At 34.6% G+C, this 13,775-nt stretch overlaps 1 protein-coding gene and 1 pseudogene across 2 annotated transcripts; one reads left to right on the top strand and one right to left on the bottom strand.

Annotated features, from left to right (window-relative positions):
• The first annotated feature begins 183 nt into the window (after window positions 1-183).
• Window positions 184-2,644, top strand: TFIIS (transcript elongation factor IIS). Of its 2 annotated transcripts, XM_079027082.1 has the most exons (3): window positions 184-402; window positions 1,136-2,067; window positions 2,391-2,644. In XM_079027082.1, the coding sequence occupies exons 1-2, from the start codon at window positions 235-237 to the stop codon at window positions 2,045-2,047; spliced, it is 1,080 nt and encodes a 359-aa protein (XP_078883208.1). In that variant the 5' UTR covers window positions 184-234; the 3' UTR covers window positions 2,048-2,067; window positions 2,391-2,644. The 2 variants fall into 2 exon arrangements, with proteins under 2 accessions (XP_078883208.1, XP_078883207.1); XM_079027081.1 differs by lacking the exon at window positions 2,391-2,644 and having other exon boundaries at window positions 1,136-2,255.
• Window positions 2,645-3,829: 1,185 nt separating this feature from the next.
• Window positions 3,830-6,028, bottom strand: LOC145088691 (uncharacterized; annotated as a pseudogene).
• Between the last annotated feature and the right edge of the window lie 7,747 nt (window positions 6,029-13,775).

Here is a 13,775-nt window from a genome sequence, read left to right as displayed (position 1 = left end):
TTTTTTTCTCTAAAAAAATAATTACTCTAAAATCTAATTACTGTTAAGCCGTCAAAACCCGGACAAAATCTTCAACGCTTACTCATGTACCGCACGATTAAATTTTCCCAGGAGCAGAAGAACGGTCAAGATTTCCTCCGTATCCTTTTCCGCTTCATCAAAACTCTTAAACGGACGGTTCTGTTGCTCTCTTTTTCTCTTCTGTTGTTTTGATTTTGAAGCGATCTCTTGACGATGGAGGCGGAGCTGAAAGAGCTATTCGAGGCGGCCAAGAAAGCGGCAGACGCTGCGGCTGTTGACGGCGCTGGTGCAGATTCTTCTCCGGAGGAAGATCGTTGTATAGACGCCTTGAAAGCCCTTAAAAAATTCCCTGTTAACTATCAAGTTCTCGTTTCCACGCAGGTAAATTATGTTTTCTCATCAAGTACAGTAAATTTGTTTTGGTTTTGTGCTGTTAATCGAGATTGTATATCATGAATGTGAATATGTGTGGTTGTTTTCTAATTTTTGGGGCGAATTAGGATTTCGCTTTTGAAAACCTAGGTTTTTGACATTTCGAATCCTTTTCCATACTTCCGACCATTGGCATTCTTAAAATTGTTGACACTTTCAAAACATAAAACACTTGAGAAGCTATGGATTTCTAGTTCAACGAAAAGATAAGGCAGATATTCAACTGCAACAAAGAGAAGAAGTACAATTTTCGAGACACCGAGTAAAAAAAATCAAGTCAGGAGAAAGTATATGGCGTGTTAATTAGGTTTCACTCTGAAGCCCAAACTTCAGAAGCTTAAGCACCGTAAGAAAACTGGTTTTGGAGGTTTTTAATTTATCTTTTATGGAAGAAGATAGAAGACTGTGTTATTGTTAATTCTAGTAACCTAATTTGAAAATTAGCTACCTTCCTTTGCTTATGTTGATTAGGGAAGCACACTGTTGTGAATTCTGAGTTCTTGCTGGTATACAGCTTTTTTCTGTATTCTTAAATTGCTATGCTGATATGGGAAGTTCACATTCAAAGTCTCAAGCTTTCAACATATGCAGTAGTAATGAAACAAATTGCATTTAAACAAATTCAATGTACAAAATCTGAAGACTTTTTTTTTTTGTAAATATATATATTTTTTAATTTCAGGTGGGGAAGCGGCTTCGCCAACTAACAAAACACCCCAGAAAGAAGATTCAGTCGTTAGCTGCTGAAATGGTTGAGATATGGAAAAACATAATCGTTGAAGAAACATTAAAGAACAAGAAGAACGGAAGCTCAGACATCATAAAATCTGAAAATGGAGCAGAGGCTTCCAACAAGAAAATCCAGAAATCAAACTCCATTAAGATCGAGAACGTCTCAAAGACTGAAAGTATCAAGATTGAGAAACATGTTCATAGCAGCACACAAGACAAAAAAGTTAACATTCTCAAGGTTGAAAAGCAAGAACACACTGTCAGTGTCACCAAAGAAGAAAACAAACGACCAAAACCAAATAATGTCATGGCCCCACCAAAACTAACTTCCCTTGTTTACTGCAAGGATCCTGTAAGAGACAAAATCCGTGAGCTTCTTTCAGAGGCATTATGCAAAGTTTCTGGTGAAGTTGAAGATGAATTAAGAGATGAAGTGGAAGCTTCAGATCCTCACAGAGTCGCTGTGTCAGTGGAGTCTGCAATGTTTGAAAAATGGGGGAGATCAAATGGGGCACAAAAGTTCAAATACAGATCGATCATGTTCAATATTAAAGATCCTAAAAACCCTGATTTCAGAAGGAAAGTGTTGCTTGGGCATGTGAAACCAGAAAGGATTCTTGAATTGACACCTGAAGAGATGGCGAGCACTGAAAGACAAATGGAGAATGTGAAAATAAAAGAGAAAGCTTTAATGGAGTGTGAACGTGGGGCCCCACCAAAAGCCACTACGGATCAGTTCAGATGTGGGAGATGTGGGAAACGGAAGTGCACTTATTACCAGTTGCAGACTCGGAGTGCTGATGAACCCATGACCACTTTTGTCACCTGTGTAAACTGCGATAATCACTGGAAGTTCTGTTAATGGAATCAGCCATTTGTCAGGTAAGATTTAATGTTTCAGTTTTTTCTTTTTAGAAAGAATTTTTTTTTTCTTGATTATTGTAAGATGTAGTAGGTGTTCGACCGTGCCTTTTATGTTATATGAGGCCGTTGTGTTAGGTTTTACCATACAGACATTTAGTTTGTACTTTGTATCCTTGTACCTCCCTCCATAAACAAACTTTATTTTCTTTCTTGGTTTCCCTTACTGTTTTCTGTTCTTGTAATATGTTGTTTTAAGTCGAACTCTTCTTCAGTTTGTTGTGTTTATACATGTTTTTTTTTTACTGTTTCATATGTGTAAGTTCTTTTTGTGACTTACAAAGAAGTGTAGGGCCTTAAGTGGAGTTGTCAATTACGCACGCAAGGTGTTCGATAAAAGTCCTTGAGGTTCGATAAAGAACATGGGGTTAATAATGATGCAGTGTACGTGGATGTGTATAGATGAAGTTACTCGGTGGAAGGGTTGCATGACTTGCATCTATCAAAAAAAAAAACATTACTAAATAAAAAATTCAATACTATTTCTTTATTAAGTAATCGGAGCCATGGTATGCGCTAGATTTTATTTCAAGTTTTAAAACACTGTTTCCAGATAGGAAGTGACATACAAATACAATTATGTAATGATATATATATATATATATATATATATATATATATATATATATATATATATATATATATATATATATAAAAGTTTGGTGATCCATGCATTACATTTTTAGGCACAATGATGATGTTGTTTATCCTTGATTGCTTGAAACATTTGTGAGCTCTTGTAGAAAATTCCTGCTCTTCTTTTATAATCCATTGGTTCTTTTCCATCATCTTCCCCCATGATCGCTTCCATCTCCATTAACTCAACCTCTTCATTTACATCGTCATCTTCTTTGCTTTCCTCCACAGCCCTATCCCATTTGTCGTCACTCATCTCCTCCTTTCGTTTGCTCGCTGGCCTCATCTTCCAATCTCCTCCACCACTCTCCAAACGCCCCTTCTGTCGCCGGAAACCTTGCCGGAGGTTCAACCTCCGGTGGTGTTTTCCTGGTTGAGAAAATAAGTTTGAGATTTGTAGCTGTGGGGGTTGAGGTGCATGCAGGCTGGAGATACAAACACAAGCCTCCATCTGAGTAGTTAAGTAATGCTTGAAGCTATTGAAGGGAGGGTTTATATAATAGGCCAGTAAGGCTTTCAGTTCAAGTGCCACGTGGATTGTATGGATACGTGGCAATGTGGGATTTTAGACACGTTTTTGAGGAGGAGTTAGGTGGTTAGGTGATAGATAAAGCCAGGTACAGATAAACCGGCCGCCATTACAAGGAAGAAACGGGGAAGTAAATTCCATGTAAACTTCCATAACGACGAATATAAACTCCGTCGATAATTACAAAAACCGTTCTCTCGTTTTGTCAACGTCCTACACAATGATCGTTTCCGTTTCCGTTTCCGTTTCCTCACCCTTCACCAAAATTTTCCATTGTCATAAATTCAAAAACAAGATTTTAAATTTAATTTCTTAAACGATAATTGAAACTTTGAATAATATATAATCGATATTTTTACTTTATCTTTATTTTATAAACTTAGGTGGTAACATGTAATCATCAATGATTATTTGTATTGACAATAAGCTCCAGCAACCTTTAAGACGTTTATTGATTAAATATAATAATATGCCACCTTAAAATCAATAACCTCTGAATTTAGAGTACATGACGTATTGAGTTAGATAGAAGGGTCAATTACCATCAACACACTCATGGATTCGGAATGCTTGAACCATATTATATGTCTCTATCGTTATTTACAAAACCAATACCACTAGCTATTCCTACTTCTAAGATTTAGAATAATATGTAAACTACTGAACGTCCCTAGATAGTTAACTCTATCAATATCCTAACATGTCTTTGACATAAATCTGTAATTAAAACAGGGTAACGACACATACCCAAATCATTCTAAAGCATATAACACAATCTTTGCACATGCTAACTATTAAACATTCCAACAAGAACCCTAAACTAAGTTGAAATTTAGTGATTTAGCAAATCAAGTTCAAGAGAATGCCATTCTATCATCTCTCCTTTTAATGCCTTTGAGCTTCAGAATAGAAGCAAGCCTTGGCCCACCTTCGGGATTAAGCTTAGTAACATGGAAAAAGTAGTAGCATCAGGGGAGAAACCTTTGTTAACCATTTCCTCCAAAAGAACCTCAGTTTCTCTACATTCATTTTGCTTCAAAAACTCTTGAACTATAACATTATACGTTACACTATTTGGCAAACAACCATTCTCTTCCATTTTCATAAGCATTTCTTTCGCTTCAACAAATAACCCTTTTTGGCAATGTACACGTATCATGATCGTATAACTCCAAACATTTGGCTTCAATCCTTTCAAAGAAATTTCATCAAACAAATCCATTGCAAAATCCAATTTCCCACATTTACTACAACCATCAATCAAAATATTATACAAAGCAACATCTTTCATCAATTCACACCTTGATCTTCCCATAGAACGAAAAAGATCCAACGCATCAGAACACTCAAAGTTTTTGCACATTCCATGGAACAAGATTCTGTAAGTGCATAAATCAGGAGTCTTGCCCTTCATTTGCATCTCATTAAAGAATTCCCTACCCATTTTACAATTACCCGTATGAAACAAACCTTGTAGAATACTATTGTAAGTAACAACATTAGGAATCAAACCCTTGTTTTGGATTTCTTGAAAAAGTTTCATGGCCTCATTGATTTGTTTCTTTTTGCAATACCCGTTTATCAAGCTTCCATAAGTGACAATATTAGGTACAAGATCTCTTTCCACCATTCGATCAAGAACTTTATGAGCTTCCTCTACTTCACCACGTAAACAATATCCATCAATTAGTGCACTATAAGTGACTACATTCGGATCCACGCCTCTTTGAACCATGGATTGCACGACATTTTCAGCATCTTTTATAGATCCGTTCTTGCAAAAGGTATTTACCAAGATTGTAAATATATGCACCCCAGGAAAGATTCCTTGTTCCTCCATATCTCTCAACATTCTTGCAGCCTCGTTCTCACGTCCAAAGTTGCATAGACTATGAATCAAGGAGGTGTAGGTGTAAATATTTGGGAGGATGCCTTTTTCAGTCATTTTGGCAAGCAGTTGGAGTGCATCATCAATCATGTTGTCTTTGCAGAGGCTATCGATGATTGTGTTGTATTGTGCCACGTAGGGTTTACATGAGCTTGCTTCCATGAACCTGAGCAAGTCAAGAGCCCTGCTACAGTGGCCTACTTTACAAAGCCCGTTGATAACAGTTCCATACATAACTTGATTAGGTTCACAAAGCTTCTCTCTGAGCAGTTTCTTGAATAATTCAACAGCTTCAAAAACATGATCAGTTAAAACTAACCCGTTTATGAGAGTGCTGTACGTGGTCACATTGGGTGGATGCCCTTGCTTTACGATGGTGGCTAGTAAAGCAAAACCATACTTCACTTGGTTAAGGTGGCAATGGCAGTTGATAGAGATGTTGATTGCAAATAGATCACTCGGAATACCCATTAAATTTATTTGCTTGAAAAGAGAAAGCGCAGTTGAGTAATGCTCCATCTTGGCAATAACAGTGATCAGCTTGGTAAATTCGAAGATTGATGGTCGAGGTTGCCTGTGAAGCATTTGATCAAACAGATGGAGGGCGTCGTTGAGCTTAGTGATTTGGGCAACTGTGGAATTATTTCTTAGAAACAAAATCTTTTGATGCGAAAGGTATCTTGATCCAGTATCGCCATCATGCGGAGAACGATGAGGAAGAATCGAGAGGTATGAGGAAGAAGAGGATAGAAAAAAGCCGTCACCTTTAGTAAGATAACGAAGAACCCATTTGTTTGTGTAGATCATTTTGACATCACCGAGTCCTTATGGTTTAGGAAACAAATACAAATAAATTGTTCAGCAGCAAAGTGTGTATCAAACTTCTTTAAATAAATTTTAAAATGCTTTTACTAGTTTACTACATGTGTTTTATCGGAAAATGATAAGAAAAGAGTTTGATACTTTTTGTGAAAAGAAATAATAATGCTCTTTTCCATTAAAATAAATCCACATTTTTATTCTATTTCTGTAATGAAGAGAATTGTTATCGAGAATATGAAAACAATTGTGATTGAATGATTAGAGTTCAAACCGATGATATTTTGTGTTCTTGTGATTCGTTTGAAGGAATGATTCCTTATCGGAAGCCGATGATCCAAGAAAATCACAAGTATCAAACTCCAAAAGATTTGATTCAAACTCACAAAGTTCAAGCTGTGGAAAGTGAGTTTGTTCATGAGATCAAGTCTTCAAGATGCAAAAAGATGAGAAAGAAAAAGAAGAAGAAGATGAATCGGAAGAATAAGCAAGTTTACTCACAAAAATCGTCATATGTTGTGAAGCCAAAATCCGTGAAGTAAATTTGGGTTCCAAAGCAACAATCTCCAAAGGTTGCATTGAATTTGAAGTCAAAACCCAAATGTGTTGGTGGTTCTTTTGAAGATGTTCTTGGATCATTGAAGAACACGGAGAACACGAAGAACGAGTTGTACATCTCGCATGGTGAGTGGTACAATGTTCGATTTGGAGATTTTCTCATTTCGACAAAAGAACCAAGATCTTCCAAATTTGATTCGTTCGTTGAAAATGGATCTCGATTCGTCAAAAAGGTATCTCAAATTCTCAAATGGATTCCAAAACATCCATGATTTCGATTTGTGATTTACGTTTTTCATTTTTGATCGATTTGCCTCATTGGATCTAATCCGTTTCAACCTCATTGTTGATCCAATTATTCTTGTTAAGATCAAATTCAAACAAAAAACAAAATAAAATTTACTGTTCATCTTCCGTGATCCAAAGTCTCAATATTAATGTTCATGATTTGTTGAAGCCCAATCAATGATCGATATATGATTCATAACTTTGAGCCAAAAAAAAATCTCGATTCATTACTGTTCATTCAAACATATTGAGCCCAAACACTTATTTATTTTACTGTTCATCCGATGGAATTTCAAGCCCAATTTTGATATTCTTTGTTATGTACAATACGCATAAAAGTGTTGTACAGTTCTTGGCTAGATCGAGTTCCTGAGGTTTCATTTTTCTTTCACTGAGAATTGAATATCACTTCGATTAAGTGGATCGACTGGTGATTTAGAGTTCATACTTGTCTGGAGAGTAGATTAAAATCGAAGGCTGATGAATTTCAAATTCTATTTGAGTTGACTTTGTAAAGTCAATATCAGTGTTCTTGAAGAAGTTTGGTATGAAGGCATTGAGTCAAGGATCGAATAGTTGAACACCAATCGGGATGAATCGACAAGGTCAATGGCTTGATGACGAATTTGGAGTCAATGTTTGAAGATTTTGGTGATGAATTGCTTGATGTTAGACATTTGGATTGAAGTCGATTCCTTGATGTGTTGATGTCACAAAGTCGAATTGAATACAGTTGAAGTAACGATTGTTTTGTTGTGAAATGTTCGAAGCATCAAGTTTGATTGGGGCTACTAGATTTTCGAAAGAACAAGATGATTTGGTTCACTATTGAGGATCGATTAGGAATCGATTATGCGAAGTAAAGGCTTGAAGGAGAAATCTGAATTGATGGTCTGGATAGTCGATGATTTGCAATGAATCGATGGTTTCGATTGTGTGAGATTTGTTTGATTTTGGGATTCGCTTTTGGATGACAAGTTGGAATGATCGAGATTGAAGAACTGATTTAGAAAACTCGATTTTGGAGTCAATATAAGAAGGGTCGATTTCAGCTTGTGTCGATTGGTATAGACTGCGAATTCGATTTTGAGTTTGATTTATTGGAAATCGATTTGGGAGTTTTTGAAAGCTTGAGTTGAAGAACCGATTGCGAAATCGATGTTTGGAGTTTTGATTTTGGTTGTCAACTAGCCAAGTGGTCGAACTCAGTTTACAGATGGTCATGGTTTGATAGTTGATTGAATATTGATTTGTGGTTAATGATCTCAAATGAATTCGCATATGGGTGAATCAACATTGAGTTCGCATATGGGTTCACATATGAATTTTTTTTGGGATCGCATTTGAAATCAGTGGAGTTCGCATCTAGATCTTCATTGAGTTCGCATATGGGTGAAATCAATTTGTGTTCGCATCTGAGTTTCTAACTTCACTTCGCATTTGAGTGTATAAAAATTGATTTCGCATTTGGGTCTCAATTCTTTCACATATTTGGTTCATTTTGGAGTGTTAGACTAGAGAGAGAAATTGTATACAAACCCATTTGTATAATCTTTCTAGATCTAATAAGAGCTTACAAAGATTTATTTACTCATTGTGTTCTTGATTTTACATGATGATTCACTAGATTTTTCATATTCCGCACATGCCGTCATAATCAACACCACTACATGTAAGACTACACGGAGTGGGTGCGCCAAGCCCACTCGCCAAGCTCTTAACATGAGCTAAACATCGCCCCATAGTGGGTGGTAAGGGTGTGCACCGATGATGGGTCACCGACAGCTTAGCAAGATAAGAGAAGAGAAAGAGTGTGTAGGTTGTTTGAGATTGACTATTTTATTTTTTATTTTTTTAATTTTTTTAAAAGCATCGTAACAAACTACCTTTCGCAAGTCTAGAGCACAAAATATATGCTTCCCTACTTAAAAATTGTCAGTTTGTCGGAGGCTAGAGTTGCCATTGGGGGTGGTGGAGGGGAGACTGCTGTAACGTCCCAAAAATCATAAGGTAAAAATTTCATTTTTAATTAAACCCATAAAAATCATTTTTTCTTATCAACCATTCAAAAGTATATCAAAGTGAAAATAGTTATCAGAGTACAATTCCAAAATCATAAAGTGCGGAAACATAGGTGGATGCGTTGCGATCAAGCCAGATCATTCCCTTTCGAACTGTAAGTACCTGAAACCATAACCATAAAACTATAAGCACATAACTTAGTGCGTTCCCCAAAATACCACATATCATACATATATGTCATATGAAAGCTGTACCGGGTCTATTTCACCCCTGAGTCTATTTCAACTTAATTGGTATTTTTCAACCGTACGGGTCTATTTCACCACCGAGTGTATTTCAACTCATCGATATTTTTCAACCGTATGGGTCTATTTCACCCTCGGGCCTATTTCACACCACATACATATAACAAACATGCATACATGCTTACAACGAGAGTCACGAAGACAACAAGCGCATATCATATCATAGTGGGCCGATATTGGTGCTTTTGACCCACGGATACAGTGAGGAGACTCACCTCAATCTAGAGATAACCAAATCGTATGCGTTGCTGCTACCGGGCTCCTCACACTGAACACATCCAAATTATCCCTAATCAAATCAATAATTAAGGTAATTTTCCATAATCCAAGGTCCAATTCATACTCTATCATTCCAATAGGTAAAAGACCATTTTACCCTTCCCATATCTGACCCAAAAGACCTAAGACCCAAAAGGCCCAATAAGGGTATCTCACAAGTACGCCCCACGTACTGCTTGATGAAGCCAAACGTACAACCCATCACAACGAGGAATCGGGGAAATCCATGCATTACATTGAGCGTATGCATACGTATGCCTAACATACTCCCTAGGTGACCAATTCCCACTTTTAGAACTTAATGCTTAAGACCAAAACGTCCAAAACACAAATCTAACCTCTAAGGGATGTCTTAAGTCATAAAGTTCCTAACTTTATGACTTTGCATGGCTTAATGGGGTCCAAACCAAAGCCCTAAGTCTCAAACTTCATCAAAATACCATCAACTCATGCATGTAAGGACTATACTCATCAAGATTCGATTTTTATGACTTAATGACCTAAAAAGGACCAAATATGAGGCTCAAAGGTTCTGGAGTAAATTCTACTCATATATATTCTTATCAAATACTTTTTTATCTTTAATTTTATATATTTTATGGTTCTTAGTTTTATTGACAGTTTTATTCATTTGTGAATAATACATATGTATTCACATTTGATTATTACATATATTCATTTGTGAATATTACATATGTTCACATGTGGAAATAATTCTTATATGTTATTCACATATGAATTACAAACTTGCTTAGGACCTCAAAACGACGCATTTTTATTTTCCGAAAAATACGTTATCATTTATGAATATTACATGTATTCGCATGTAAATATAATTTTTATATGTTATTCACGTATGAATTACATAGTTGCTCTGTGTTTTTAAAAGACATACATTGATTCTCGTGTAAAGACATATTCACTTGTGAATATTACGTGATATATTTAAGTTATGCATTTCATCGAAGAGTTGACGTGCAAATAAACTAACTTACATAATTATGGTAAAAAAAATTAACAATTGAAGCCAATAATTACAACACAAATCAAATCCTATCAAAATCGATCAATAAACAGTAGGTTTAGATCAAAAATTGGGAAAAAATGTATGAAAAACAAAGTTTTTCAAGCCTGAAAAGCGATTTTTAAAAAATTCTTCAAATATATGGTTATGTTGATGCACTTTCGATTGCTATCTGTTGTTTGATATTGGTGAAGTTTCGATTGATGAAGTTTCGATGACAGGTGATCGCTAAATGATGTGACATCAATAAATATCGATTATGTTTAACGATTTTGCTTTACATCAACGAAACTGGACAAGATTGAATCACGACTTATACTTAATAGTATTAATAAATGTTTTTGATGATGAATCACAACATTTTGATGAATAAACAAAGATTTTTGATGAAGAATTGATGTTTTTATGAAGTGTTGATGTTTTTTATGAAGAACATGTGACGTTGATGTTTTTTTGATGAAGAACAAATGATGTTGATGAAGAACATATGATGTTGATGAAGAACGGATGAACGATCCAGATGAATGAATAACAGATGGTGTTGATGAAGAACAACATATCCTTAATGACTTAATCTAAATGTGTTTTACATATATAAAAATAATTGGTTGAGAATGATTCCCCTATTCTCAACCTTTTATTTTTTTCTCAATTGAACTTACATCTCTCTCTCTCTCTCTCTCTCTCTCTCTCTATATATATATATATATATATATATATATATATATATATATATATATATATATATATATATATATATATAGGTAATACTTGTATCGTGATTTCAATCACTTTTCAAAATTCATGATTTTGCCCTTAGCCTGTGTATCATGAAATCAGATTTGAGATAATCCAAGATTGACAATTTAGAAGTCATATCACTTCTAAATCTGAAACACAAAAAGAACCTTGTTATTTTGTGTTCTTAAGATATAGAGAGAATCTGATGATCAAATTCGTGTATGAGAAAATCCAACCCCTTTTCTGGAACATTTTATCTGTTCTTATACAGGAAGGAAAAGAGGTTAAATGGTGGTTACATCTATTTTTGGCGCGAAAATTGTTCGTTAGATGGGTGGTTATAAGACATAATAGAAGCGAAACCACCGTTAGGGGCTCTGCCCATTGGACCCCCGCAAGGGACGCTGCCCCTTGGAACCTCGTACCCAAGGTGTTTATCACTCCAAGTGTGCATCCCGCACCTCCAGTCTCGGTGAGTAAATAGAACCCAGTCTATTTTAATATTAATAATAATTACACCAAAATATATTGATAACACTAAAATCATCAACAAAATATATTTATTTATTAAACATGGAACAAATAAATGTAAATAAAAAAAAACTATTTAATTAAGTTTGAAAAAATTAATTGCACCCAAGGAACAAAATATGATACACTTTAAAAAAATTATATACTTAATTTTATATATATATATATATATATATATATATATATATATATATATATATATATATATATATATATATATATATATATATATATATATATATATATATATATATATATATATATAAATCGAGGTTACCAAACTTAAAGAAGGATAGATGTTGATTGAAAGGAATATTGTTTAGTATATCATCAAACAAAAAGATAATAATAATAATAATAATAATAATAATAATAATACAAGCATGTATCATTTATCGAACTTGAAATTTTAATTATGTGACGTTAAGATAATTTGATATTTTTCTATTTAATAATTTGATCCATTCAAATGAAGTACACTAACTTTACAGCTATCATACAAGTTAGTAAAACATACCTTTTAAATGAATGCATCAATTTATGTGAAAATATCACTTAAAATATAACGATATAATCAAAATTTTATTGGTTCTAGAAATTTTGTGAGTTATAATAATTTCAAACAACAATGTAACGATTGTGAATTTGTGATGGTGATTAAATCATCAACTAGTCCAAATTCCAGGAACAAAAAAACCATCCAGTCAAAGATAAGTTTGTTTGTAGGACCAATTAATACCCAATGACCATTTTTAATGAAAAAAGAAAGCGACATTTGTTTTGACTTGGACGTGGTTTTAGGTTGTTCATAAAATTAAATTATACGGTTTTTTTTGTATGGAATAAATTAATAGTTTGGATAAATGTCAATAGACCAATAGGAACATCGAGAGGGTAGAACGCTGTGTGACCAAGTATTATGGTCTAGCATTTCTTAATAACTTATAAGTCCAACGAAGATTTTAAACTGTTCAAAAAATCTTAATTATGTTTTATCTGTTTAAGAAAACCCAACGAACTTAACATTTTGTCTAGCTTATATTTTTGTTCAATTATTATTATTACTAAGCAAGAGTCACAAATAACCGCTCCCTCATTTTGAGCCCTTGGATCTCTTCAACTTTTGATAAAGCCGCATAAAATCCATATTTACAGTTTTTTTACAGTTTCTTTGCTTCCTCCGCTTCTTCTTCCCCACGTTTGGCTAACCCCCTTCTTCTTCAACTGCTCACCTTCCGTTTTATTGGCGATCCATGGCAGTTCGTCGTCACCCCACGATCTCAACTATCGCTGGTTGTCTCCTTCAACAAGCATTCAATCGGTTAATCAGTCTCCTTCAAAGAGTGATTCGGTTATGACTTCAACCTCCTCCCATTACGTCTTTAATCCCCACTTCTCCATAATCCCTAAACATCATGTAGTTGTGGTAACTGCTCTGCCTATATAAGAGGTCGCTACTTTGAATTCGCTATTCCATGGTAATTTTGTTAATCGGTTCATTAATTTTTTCTATTGCTTCATCTTTCACAATAGCCTCTTTACGATCCATTTGAAATCGAGTGAAGATTCATAAAAGGAAATCATCAATTTTTTTTTTTCAGATTAGGGCTTAGGTCTTTTAGGCCGAATTCGTATCAAAGCATGAGAGGGTTTCCAAGCGGAATTGTGGCTATGGTTGATCAGCGGCAATTTCCCTCTGTAATTTGCCTATGTATATAAATGTTTCGAATGATGATCCAAGTATTTTCTTTGGTTTCAATTTTGTAATAATGTATTATATTGTCAAAGGAAACACACTTTCTTCTTTAGTTTCTTTGAATGACCCTCTATACGTCCAAAATATGTACTTTTTTGACTGGAGTTTTGCAACTATAACTTTAAAGGGCCCTCTATACGTCTGAGACCAGTCTTGAATGTTTTCAAGAATTTCGGGATAATAAACCTATTGTCACTTAATATCATATTTTCCTTTCTAAAAAGGGGTATTATATGAAATCAACAAGAATAAAAAGCATTTCACAGTGATACTTTTTAGATGATTAAGAGAAT

The sequence above is a fragment of the Lactuca serriola genome, chromosome 2, assembly GCF_051521515.1.
Source record: "Lactuca serriola cultivar US96UC23 chromosome 2, Lser_US96UC23_V15, whole genome shotgun sequence".
Taxonomy (NCBI): Eukaryota; Viridiplantae; Streptophyta; class Magnoliopsida; order Asterales; family Asteraceae; genus Lactuca; species Lactuca serriola.
The sequence above is the reverse complement of the archived record's forward strand: the minus strand, read 5'-3'. Positions and strand labels throughout refer to the sequence as shown.

Coding starts and splice junctions, on each gene's coding strand:
- TFIIS (XM_079027082.1), top strand. CDS start 235: ATGGAGGCGGAGCTGAAAGAGCTATTCGAGGCGGCCAAGAAAGCGGCA. Junction 403..1,135: donor AAGTTCTCGTTTCCACGCAG/GTAAATTATGTT, acceptor TTTTAATTTCAG/GTGGGGAAGCGGCTTCGCCA.